General features: G+C 37.1%; 1 protein-coding gene across 1 annotated transcript in view; it reads left to right on the top strand.

Annotated features, from left to right (window-relative positions):
• The window catches only part of LOC119791157 (membrane-associated guanylate kinase, WW and PDZ domain-containing protein 2-like), a 172715-nt gene that overhangs the window by 109199 nt on the left and 51026 nt on the right, over positions 1–12490 (top strand). The window contains exon 9 of the mRNA XM_038297085.1: positions 10656–10687. Coding sequence (XP_038153013.1) covers positions 10656–10687 — 32 coding nt within the window. The remainder of the gene's footprint in view (positions 1–10655; positions 10688–12490) is intronic.

Genomic DNA, 12490 nt, shown 5'->3' on the forward strand with positions numbered 1-12490 from the left:
TTTGCTCCACAATATAGGCAAAACATTGTTCGGTTAGCGTAAATTTAAGAAAAACAGCTTCAGTGCAATTCTTTCCATCTAAAATCGCAGCTGACTTTTCATGTGAAGCAGGAGGACTACAGATTGAGCTGTTTGTACTACAAGTCAGGGTAATGGTGACGTCACATCCGGCCACTGGGACATTCCCTTTCCGTGTAGCCGTCTTTTGTTAATTTGTTTTTGGCTATGTAAATGTGTTTTGCCACTTGCAGTTTTGTCTTTGCACTTGTACAAGTGTTTCCGAACGGTCAATTTTTTTTTAGATGTAAATTTGTTTCCCTATAATGTATTTTTTTTTCTCTAAAATGAAACTTTCTCTCACCTAAAATCTAACTTATTTAAAATGTGAATTTGTTTCCTAAAATGTAAATGTGTTTTTAAAAATGTAAACTTTTTTTTCAAAAATACATTTGTTTCATAAAATATAATTTTGTTTCTTCAAATGTTATTTTGTTTTTTATTTGTTAATGTGTTTTTGAATTGTAAATGTGTTTTGCACTTCTCAGCCACCGTAGTTTAGGCTCTAAAAACATTCTAAATGACTTCGTTTCGAGTAAATTCTGGATGCTACCCACTCAGGACACTTGGAATACATTGGACGAGCAGTATGGAGGAATATTGACACGGTTTTTGTGGACTTTTATGGACCTTTCTGCCTCGGGCGCCATAGACCTCCATTATTTGAATGTCAGCAGACAGCAAGAAGCCTCCCAGATCTCCAGATGCATTTGAGATATCAAAAAAGTACTCCAGAGTGTTGTTCAGCATGGGGGTGAGTAGAAAATGAAGGCTAATCATGTTTTGGGTGTACTATTCCTTTAATGTAGTTGCGCTTTGCTTTATGTAGTTTTGTTTTCCTTAATGTAGTTGCGCTTTTAGATTTGTAGTTGCAGTTTGCACTTCAGGGCCACCGTAGGATTTAGTCGTGAGAAACTGATCGCCCCACGTTACCCCCTGTACACTACAGGACGCACGATCAGGCTGAGAGTCGGCGCGATCGAAAAATTCTTGCACAACTGGATAATCGGCCCGAAAGGGCGAAAAATTGTACAGTATATGCCCGGCTTAAGTAAAAGGTTTGAAAATTCCTTACGAAGTTTCAAAATGGTAAAAATGTTAATTGATCTTTAATATATGTCTAAAACATTTAAAAAGTACTACAGATAAGATATGTGTCCCTCTCAATCCTCAAATCTTGGCATAAATGTTAATAGAGAGCCACTGACTATTGCTTTACAGTCCAGCAATAAAGCTTTTTCTTATCAAACCCTGCCAGTCTTTAAATGGCACTTTTTCTCATTTCACACATATGATGCTTATCCATCCCTTAAATATTATCTTGACCCTGGACCCCTTTTCCCAACAAACTACCACTTCTCCTCTCATAGCTGTTAATTATTGAGCCTGAACATTAGGCTTGCTAACTGCTCCATTAGTGGCTTCATCGACCATCACAGATCTGTGACTCAATCCACAGACTCAGAGCTGAAATTAGCTCTTTACATACGGTTGGATATTTAGCTACGTCTCCAATGCTGACCACCCACATGCTCCCAAAGGTAAATTGTACATCCTAGAGGCTCGTGCTTTGACCTCCCTCCTGATGTGACCAGTGGCTGCAGAGATCATGTTGGGAATCGGTGTGTTTTCATTAGAAAACGTTCCTTCTACCCTGTGCATGCACAAGATGGTGGAAAAACAATAGACCAAGAAGAAGCAAGAGAGTGATGAATTGGGCTCTCCGCCAGGAGATCACAGCCTTTCAGCTTTGTTCGCGCTCTGAGATCTCTCCTTTCAAGTTCAGAAACTCAGGAGGTGTGCGCCAAGGATCAATATCTGCCCAGAGAAGACAGGCAGGGGTTCTAGAAAGAAAAAAAGGCCTAAACAAAGTGGATGGCAGGCAGCCATGTTGCCTTAAAAATTAGATCACAGGGCTAAAACTTGTGCTTGACATCTCCCTGTGTGTGGGAGGAGCAGCTAGAAACTAAAGTCACCTCTTAAACAAATTAAGTGCTCCTGTTTTGGCTTTTATTACAATGAAGTGATTGTTCAGTGACTGCCTGAGCGTGGTTTGATAAATTGTGCTGTGTTTTGAGCTTTCATATCATGCATATTCAGGCAGTTTGCAGCTTGTAAGTGGTTTGTTTGTGCACAAAGGCACGATGTGACGGGTTCTGTGTGAGAGCATACCAGCAGGAGTTGATAGCATCAGTTTTGTGCACAGGTTGTCAGGTTTTGCTGTGAAATACAGACACACACACACACAAAAGAACATCAACATTCTAGCATTATGCAAACACTTTATTGCCTTCTCTGCACAATCAGCCTGCTTAAAGTTAAAAACATATTTGATGAAACATCCCTCTGTGTTTGGATCCATCGAGTTTAGCTTCTCTCCAGCTTTGTTTCTTGGGTTAAAGTATCTATTAATGCAAATCAATCTTTCTGTGTCGCTCTGTTTTTGTAGAAATTATAAGTTTGTATTTTGGAGAAAATGTGCTGCTCATTATTCTTCATTCAAAGGCACAAAGCTTCTTGATTTAAATCGTGTTCTGCTGTTTAAATTGAGAAAAATATAACTGCCTTCATTATTGGATCAGTTCTTTTTACTTTTATAAAAAGAAGTCTAAACCTTAAATGTTTTTAAGAGAACACTATAAAAGTATTCATTAGGGATGCACGATATAATCGGCCCCCTACTGTTATCGGCCTTAAAACTGAATATCGGACATCGGCCACCCCACCGATATTTAACCCGATATTTGATCAGCTTCTGAGTTTCTAAAGTCTAAAAAAAAAAAATAAAAATACTACTTCTTCTTCTTCCTCAAAAACTTCTTTTTTACAGACTTAAAAACTTCTAAAGACGAGGGAAAAAATATTGATACATTAAAATATCCCAATATCTTCAAATGCTGATATATTGCCATTTAAAAACACCATATCAATCTCTTTTACTAATGAAATATTGCTATATGTCATCGTTATGCTACGAAATCCCCCGAAAATTCACAAAATTTTGCCATATTTTTATATGTTGATATATTGACGCGGTATCGATCTATTTTACTAACAAAATCTCACAAGAATTAGCAAAATATCACGAGAGTTTGTAACAGAACGATGAAATTTCACGAGATTTTGAAAGTAAAATAGATCGATACCGCGTTTTTAAAAATCAATTTGATATCAGCATATGAAAATATATTTGAGTATTTTATTTTTCAAAGTGTCAGAAATGGATAACAAAACTGCTATTTTCAATGACTACTTATTTTTGTCCAGCTTTAACATCAGTATCGATATCGGTTATCGGCCACATGAGTTTTAAAATATCGGCATATCGGATATCGGCCAAAATCCCAATATCGTGCATCCCTAATATTTATACCCCCACCCCTATCTTTTTTAAATTCTCAGATAAGCTACACTGAAGTAATTTGAATTCTGTTAAAAAGTTTGAATGTTGCTTGTAATGAGTAGTTTATACATAGTTTAAAATTGTTTTTAAACCATGTGTTGCATGCATTACTATTAGATCACACAGAATAAAAGTCAGGGCAGCCAATACCCCCCCAAGATGTCACATAGTTGGTAAATCAAGTACTGTCTTTGGCCACTGAGTTTCATTTAAGAAAATCTGAAAGAAAGCAGTATCATCAAGTTATGGCTTAAAGCAGAGTAAGGTTTTAAAACGATAGAAAGGGTGTGAATATTTTTGTTACTGGTATGTTAGTTCCTGTATGTTAATTACCTCTAATTGGTAGTTCTCTACCCTCTTATATCTTTTATTCTTGCGTTTAAATCCATCAGGCAGACAAGCCTGGACAAATCTTTACACCATTTTCTTTCCGGCTAAAACAAAATATTCTAAACATGCCAGAATGAAGCCTGTAGCATATTCTTGGTAAGTACTCATAACTGATTTTGCACTCGGAAACTGTGAAAGATTCTGCAGGGAATAGGCATCACTTAGCTCAAAAGTTGAGCGCAAGTCGGACTCCCTGCAGCCGAGCTGACACGTCCGATAAGCATTGGAGAGCTTTCAGCACCACGGACAGCTCATTCAGCCCTCTCCTCCTCCCAGACTTTCTCATCTTATTGCCGCGGGGTACTGTGGCACGGCGGCCAACTAAATGTCTGGCATGCCTGAGTTAACAGCGACTTCACCCCGTGGACGGCCTCGGTCACTCATGCCTGGTAGCTCCCCTCTCCTCTGTCTGTACGGCTCAGCCCTGGTTCTGACGCCCACTGGATGACTGCTGCTCGCTCCGTCCTTCACACTGATTCAGGTGAAGGTATTCTGAAGAACTTTTATATTGATTGGGCTTCTAAAGAAGGGAAACATCTCTCCTTCTTGCTTTGGCCTGATAAAACACTGCGATTCAAAGTAAAAACTTCAATTGAGATATCATTTTTAATAAGCTCCTGTAACTGTTTCCCGTCTGAGTATCTCATGTGGCTCGCAGAAATACTATTTGTTTGTTGACAGCGTTCCACTGGTGGCTCAGTGGGAAAACAGTTTTTAAACTGGGAATTCTGGCTCATAACTACGGAAGAGGATTAGGGCCACTGGGAAAAAAAAAAAAAGTTAACTGATTTTTAAATTTTATTTCAGTTTAACATGGGGAAAAAAAAAATCAGAATTCTGACTTTTTTCCTCAGAATTCTGACTTTAATCTCAGAATTCTGACTGAGTTCTGACAATAAAAAAGTCAGAATTCTGACTTTTTTCCTCAGAATTCTGACTTTAATCTCAGAATTCTGACTTTTTTCTCAGAATTCTGACTTTAATCTCAGAATTCTGACCTTTTTCTTCAGAATTCTGACTTTAATCTCAGAATTCTGACTGAGTTCTGACAATAAAAAAGTCAGAATTCTGACTTTTTTCCTCAGAATTCTGACTTTAATCTCAGAATTCTGACTGAGTTCTGACAATAAAAAAGTCAGAATTCTGACTTTTTTCTCATAATTATGACTTTAATCTCAGAATTCTGACTTTAATCTCAGAATTCTGACCTTTTTCTTCAGAATTCTGACTTTAATCTCAGAATTCTGACTGAGTTCTGACAATAAAAAAGTCAGAATTCTGAGATTAAAGTCATAATTCTGACTTTTTTCTCATAATTCTGACTTTAATCTCAGAATTCTGACTTTAATCTCAGAATTCTGACTGAGTTCTGACAATAAAAAAGTCAGAATTCTGACTTTTTTCTCATAATTATGACTTTAATCTCAGAATTCTGACTTTAATCTCAGAATTCTGACCTTTTTCTTCAGAATTCTGACTTTAATCTCAGAATTCTGACTGAGTTCTGACAATAAAAAAGTCAGAATTCTGAGATTAAAGTCATAATTCTGACTTTTTTCTCATAATTCTGACTTTAATCTCAGAATTCTGACTTTAATCTCAGAATTCTGACTGAGTTCTGAAAATTAAAAAAGTCAGAATTCTGACTTTTTTCTCATAATTCTGACTTTAATCTCAGAATTCTGACTTTTTTCTCAGAATTCTGACTTTAATCTCAGAATTCTGACCTTTTTCTTCAGAATTCTGACTTTAATCTCAGAATTCTGACTTTTTTCTCATAATTCTGACTTTAATCTCAGAATTCTGACTGAGTTCTGACAATAAAAAAGTCAGAATTCTGACTTTTTTCTCATAATTCTGACTTTAATCTCAGAATTCTGACCTTTTTCTTCAGAATTCTGACTTTAATCTCAGAATTCTGACTGAGTTCTGACAATAAAAAAGTCAGAATTCTGACTTTTTTCCTCAGAATTCTGACTTTAATCTCAGAATTCTGACTGAGTTCTGACAATAAAAAAGTCAGAATTCTGACTTTTTTCCTCAGAATTCTGACTTTAATCTCAGAATTCTGACTGAGTTCTGACAATAAAAAAGTCAGAATTCTGACTTTTTTCTCATAATTATGACTTTAATCTCAGAATTCTGACCTTTTTCTTCAGAATTCTGACTTTAATCTCAGAATTCTGACTGAGTTCTGACAATAAAAAAGTCAGAATTCTGACTTTTTTCCTCAGAATTCTGACTTTAATCTCAGAATTCTGACTGAATTCTGACAATAAAAAAGTCAGAATTCTGAGATTAAAGTCAGAATTCTGACTTTTTTCTCATAATTCTGACTTTAATCTCAGAATTCTGACTATTTTCCTCAGAATTCTGACTTTAATCTCAGAATTCTGACTGAGTTCTGACAATAAAAAAGTCAGAATTCTGACTTTTTTCTCATAATTCTGACTTTAATCTCAGAATTCTGACTTTAATCTCAGAATTCTGACTGAATTCTGACAATAAAAAAGTCAGAATTCTGAGAAAAAGTCAGAATTCTGACAATAAAAAAGTCAGAATTCTGAGAAAAAGTCAGAATTCTGAGATTAAAGTCAGAATTCTGACATTTTTTCCCATGTTAAACTGAAATAAAATTAAAAAATCAGTTAACTTTTTTCAGTGGCCCTAATCCTCTTCCGTACATAATTCTAGCAGCCATCCCATAATTTGATTCCTGTGTCTGCATTTGCGTTTGATCTCCAAAACATGAGAAAAATTAAATCTACAAGATGAACTATGCTGTGTTTTTTATGCATCTGTCAGTATAAAGAAAGACAAACTACTACTGCTGCTTTTCACAGGTTTCTGTCGCCTGGATAGATTCCTGCTTGTTGTGGCTGAACAAAGCTGTAAACAGCAGAAGTGTGTGAAATGCCTCCTGAAAGGTCACCACAAGACGGATCGGAGAGAGAAAAGGGAAGGTGTAACCTTTACCTTGCTGGGCTGTGTGACAAACTGAACCCACTTAAGCGAAAGCCGAAGCATTTACATTCTGCCGTTCCTTTCCTGGTGGTCCTGACAGATCGATGATTGATTCGCAAATGTTCTTTCTGGTAACACAAAAACTGAAGGGGATCATGTGATGTTTGAAGCGAGTTGTGTGGAAGATTAATGGAATGGCTGGATTCGTACATGTGTGCGGTCAATGTGTGGTCACAGGAAAATTGAATCACTAACATGGAGGTTACTTGAAGTGACTTTTTCAACTGGCAAAAAATTATAAAACTCAGCAACAAAAATAAAAGTTGTTCTTAAAACAAAATGCAAAAGAAAATATAACCACACCTAAAGCATAAAATCTGACACCTTATCAGAAAACTAGGCTTAAAACTTTGCTTTTTGATAAAGCTTATAGTTAGAGTCGCTCAGGTTATCCTGAGCTATCTCTATAGTTATGCTGCTATAGGCTTAGACTGCTGGAGGACATAGGGACCCCTTTTTCATCATTCTTCTTCATTCTATCTCTATTCTCCCACTCTGCAGAATCTGTTAGTTCAATCTCTAACATTCTGCTCTCTCTGCTTTTTTCTCATAGTAGCTTCATCTGGTCTGTTCCTGTTTGGCTGTGACTCCATCCTGGAGAGAAATATCAGCTGTGCTGCTGCCATCAACACCTTTGTTTATAGATGCTGGAGATCAATCTGTTTTCCAGTGTAGTCCTGTTTCTCTGACTGTGACTAACTGGATGTGCTCTCTTTATCCTCTGACATGGGAGCTGGCTCGGAGCTCGTCTGCCTGGCCTTTTACAGCTGCTTTTTGTATCTCTGCTTCTGTCTCCTTGAACCCCAGTCGGCCTCACTGAGCCTGGTTCTACTGGAGGTTTCTTCCTGTTAAAAAGGAGTTTTTCCTCTCCACTGTCGCTACAAGCATGCTTAGTGTGAGGGATTGCCTTTGAGTCAATGAATCGATGCAATCAACTGTTTTTTTTACTTAAATAGAAAAGTTTGAATCAATCTGACTGGATGATCTGGTGAACTGGAAAGTTCCTTGAGATGACATAATGTGAATTGGTGTTATAAAAATAAACTGAATTGAACTAAATCCTTAGCTGTGAACTTTTAAACCCTGTAACTTCATCGTACAGTTTGAGGTGTAGCTGAGTACATTGATTGAAAATATCGTAAAGTGTATGCCTGGCCTGAGAAAAGAAACTTTGCATTTCTCTTTAAAACCAAAGGAGTTTAGAGGCTACAGAATGGTTTCAGTCAGACTAGATATTCTTGTCTTTCTGTAGAGAATCTAACACCTGGTCATGTTGAAAGGTGAGGAAGAATCTTAAAGTGAGTGGCGACCATGAATTTAGACGGAATCTGAAGCAAAGAAACTCAAAAAATGATCAGCAAAGCCAGTTTGGCGAGTCGGCCATGACACCTACTGAATCACTGACCGCTCACCAGCAGGCTGGACTTTAGGTTAATAAGAAAGTCAACCCACTAAGCATAAACTGAGATTATTTAAAAGACGAAGGAGCAAACATTTTTCATTTAGAAGCCGCTTAAATAAACTATTTAATTACAAATCAAACCTTCACTTCCTCTTGAGAAAGTGGCACCTTTAAAAAGTAAATTAGAAAATAAATCTCAAAAAGCCATGTTTTGTTTTAGTTTTTTTTACAGCGCTGTGCAAATATAGAAACGATTTTCTTAAATGTTCTTCCCCATTAACATTTTGCTCTTAGTTTCATATCATTTCCGTCACTGATGAGTTTTTTTGTTTGTTATTAACCTTTTCACCTTTGGGAAAACATTCATCTAATTTTGCACTCCTCATTTTAACGAAACCTTTTAATGTCTGCTAGCCTAATTTATTTTAATTACAGGTGCTGGTCATAAAATTAGAATATCATGAAAAAGTAGATTGATTTCAGTAATTCCATTTAAAAAGTGAAACTTGTATATTATATTCATACATTACATACAAACTCATATATTTCAGATGTTTATTTTGTTTAATTTTGATGATTACAAATGACAACAAATGAAAATCTCAAATTCATCATATCAGAAAATTAGAATATTGTGAAAAGGTTCAAAATTGATGGCCCCTGGTGCCACACTCTAATCAGCTAATTAACTCAAACCACCTGCAAAAGCCTTTAAATGGTCTTTCAGTCTAGTTCTATAGGCTACACAATCATGGGGAAGACTGCTGACTTGACAGTTGTCCAAAAGACGACCATCGACACCTTGCACAAGGAGGGCAAGACACAAAAGGTCATCGCTAAAGAGGCTGGCTGTTCACAGAGCTCAGTGTCCAAGCACATTAATAGAGAGGCGAAGGGAAGGAAAAGATGTGGTCGAAAAAAGTGTACAAGCAAGAGAGATAACCGCACCCTGGAGAGGATTGTGAAACAAAACCCCTTCAAAAATGTGGGGGAGATTCACAAAGAGTGGACTGCAGCTGGAGTGAGTGCTTCAAGAACCACCACACACAGACGTATGAAAGACATGGGTTTCTGCTGTCGCATTCCTTGTGTCAAGCCACTCTTGAACCACAGACAGCGTCAGAAGCGTCTTGCCTGGGCTAAAGAGAAACAGGACTGGACTGCTGGTGAGTGGTCCAAAGTCATGTTCTCTGATGAAAGTAAATTTTGCATTTCCTTTGGAAATCAAGGTCCCAGAGTCTGGAGGAAAAGAAGAGAGGCACTTCATCCACGTTGCTTGAAGTCCAGTGTAAAGTTTCCACAGTCAGTGATGGTTTGGGGTGCCATGTCATCTGCTGGTGTTGGTCCATTGTGTTTTCTGAGGTCCAGGGTCAACGCAGCCACATACCAGGAAGTTTTAGAGCACTCCATGCTTCCTGCAGCTGACCAACTTTTTGGAGATGCAGATTTCATTTTCCAACAGGACTTGGCACCTGCACACAGTGCCAAAGCTACCAGTACCTGGTTGAAGGACCATGGTATCCCTGTTCTTAATTGGCCAGCAAACTCTCCTGACCTTAACCCCATAGAAAATCTATGGGGTATTGTGAAGAAGAAGATGCAATACACCAGACCCAACAATTCAGAAGAGCTAAAAGCCACTATTAGAGCAACCTGGGCTATCATAACACCTGAGCAGTGCCACAGACTGATCGACTCCATGCCACGCCGCATTGCTGCAGTAATACAGGCCAAAGGAGGCCCAACTAAATACTGAGTGCTGTACATTCTCATACTTTTCATGTTCATACTTTTCAGTTGGCCAACATTTCTATAAATCCTTTGTTTTTATTGGTCTTCAGTAATATTCTAATTTTCTGATATGATGAATTTGAGATTTTCATTTGTTGTCATTTGTAATCATCAAAATTAAACAAAATAAACATCTGAAATATATGAGTTTGTATGTAATGTATGAATATAATATACAAGTTTCACTTTTTAAATGGAATTACTGAAATCAATCTACTTTTTCATGATATTCTAATTTTATGACCAGCACCTGTATAACCGTGTAGACAGAGTATTAGTATTAAATGATTCTTTTAGTAAAGAAATAAAATGATTGAAAATCACTTAAACTGAATCAAGAAAGGCTTTAGAAAAAAAAATCCTCTTTGCTCAGAATTCTTTCATTTATGTCCCTAAAAGTCAAACTAAAGAACTAAACTCTTCCCATCGACATGATTATCAGAAATATTTCCTCATCAGACGTCCTTATTTTTGTCCTCCCATCCACATCAACCTTATTATTATTTCTAATGATTTTATTCCTATTTCATCATTTTCATCGTTGTTCTTTTTTACCCTAAAGCATGTTTTGTGCTCTTAACATTTCAGGTCACTATTCCCCCTGGAAGACTCCAAAACAGGTAACATCAAACAATGCACTGGATTTCCCTTCAGCTTATTTCCAAAATCCAGATCCTGTTCTGCTCCTTCTCTATCAAACTAGCTCTACTAAAATCGCTGCTTTAATATATATAAAAGCAACAGGTCCAATTATCCTGTTAGTTTCTCTCAGCTTTGATGCTGTAATTTGGATTGACTGACATGCTGCCTTTTAAAAAAGCAGGAAACACTCCTTTTTTCTTCTTCCTCATCTTCCTGCTTTATAGAAACTTTCTTCCTTTTAGCTTACAAGACATCAAATACTCTTTTAGATCAGATACAATTCTCTGTATTCTTTTTGTCACGCTCTTAAGCCTCCACACATTTCTTCCGGCCTTTCTTTCTTCCTCTGTTTGTCTAATCCGTTTCACGCCTGGACGTCCTCCCAGCGCTGCTCTGACCAGTCCCTGAACCCGGCTGGGTTTGTCCCCCAATTCCAGATCCAGACCAACAACATAGTGGGTTTAAAGCACTTCTGTCACTTAAAATCCCTTCATTGTGAGCTGCTTCTGCTCCATCTCTGCATAATCTGACATTTATATGGAAATACCCGTAACTCAAAGCGCTAGAATTTTATCCACTTAGAACGCCGTGCAAAAGCAGACCTGCGGGTGAATAGTTTACATTTTGGACTTAAACAACCATAAACCTCTGTGGCTTTTCTTTATATACTTTATGATGCGCCAACGTTAAATAATGAGGCGTAGAATATATTATGTATTTTAATTACATTTGGAAAAAGATTAAATAAGTATTCAAGGCTGTTATCAAATAAAAGAAATGTTATACTCACCAAAATCAATTAAATAAATTGCATAATGTTGGCCATTTAAAACCAAACTAAAAAGATTTTAATATGACAAGAAAGCCACTGATGAGTTAATAAGATGGTGGCAGCATCATGCTGAGGGGATGCTCCCTCAGGAGCAGAAAGAGTTTTGTTAGGCCATAAATTATCTGTTAGCCTTTAAAGTTGTTGTGGAGGATTTCTGTAAATTAAAAAAAAAACCCTGCCCTTTCTACTTTAAAAAAAATGTGTGTGCAAGAGCGTGCACAAGCACATTTCTCCTAGTGCACGCTCTGTTTAAAAGCTGCCGTACTCATGGCTCATAGAAGCTTATTGTGTCCGAAACATCCGCTCTAACCCCTAAATCCCTCCATCACTATATAGAGCGGGGACTGTATAGTGAACTTTATAGTGAACTCAGTTAACTGACCGTTCACTCAAATGATCACTACTTTTTGCTCCGTTGGTCACGTAACTCCTCCACCACGCGGTGCCTGTGCCATCTTTGATATTAGTAGCCGCAGTCCGCGGCAGCAATCCCATAATGCTTTGCGAGGAGGGCTCTCCGCACACACTGGGAAAAAAAAGGAAATCTACATAAGTCATTTTTCTTAAAATAAGTGCATTTGTTCTCGGATTCAGGAGGTAAAAGAGACATTTTGCCAATGGAATAAGACAATTTACACTTAAAATTAGAAAACACAATTGCATGGTCTTATTTCAAGTACATATTTAGGGATGCACGATATTGGGATTTTGGCCGATATCCGATATGCCGATATTTTAAAACTCATGTAGCCGATAACCGATATCGATACTGATGTTAAAGCTGAATAAAAATAAGTAGTCATTGAAAATAGCAGTTTTGTTATCCATTTCTGACACTTTTACTTTTACTTTTACTTTCAAAATCTGGTGAAATTTCATCGTTCTGTTACAAACTCTCGTGATATTTAGCAAATTCTTGTGAGATTTTGTTAGTAAAATAGATCGATAC

Source organism: Cyprinodon tularosa, unplaced genomic scaffold, assembly GCF_016077235.1.
Source record: "Cyprinodon tularosa strain WSP-4 unplaced genomic scaffold, ASM1607723v1 ctg381, whole genome shotgun sequence".
NCBI classification, from domain to species: Eukaryota; Metazoa; Chordata; class Actinopteri; order Cyprinodontiformes; family Cyprinodontidae; genus Cyprinodon; species Cyprinodon tularosa.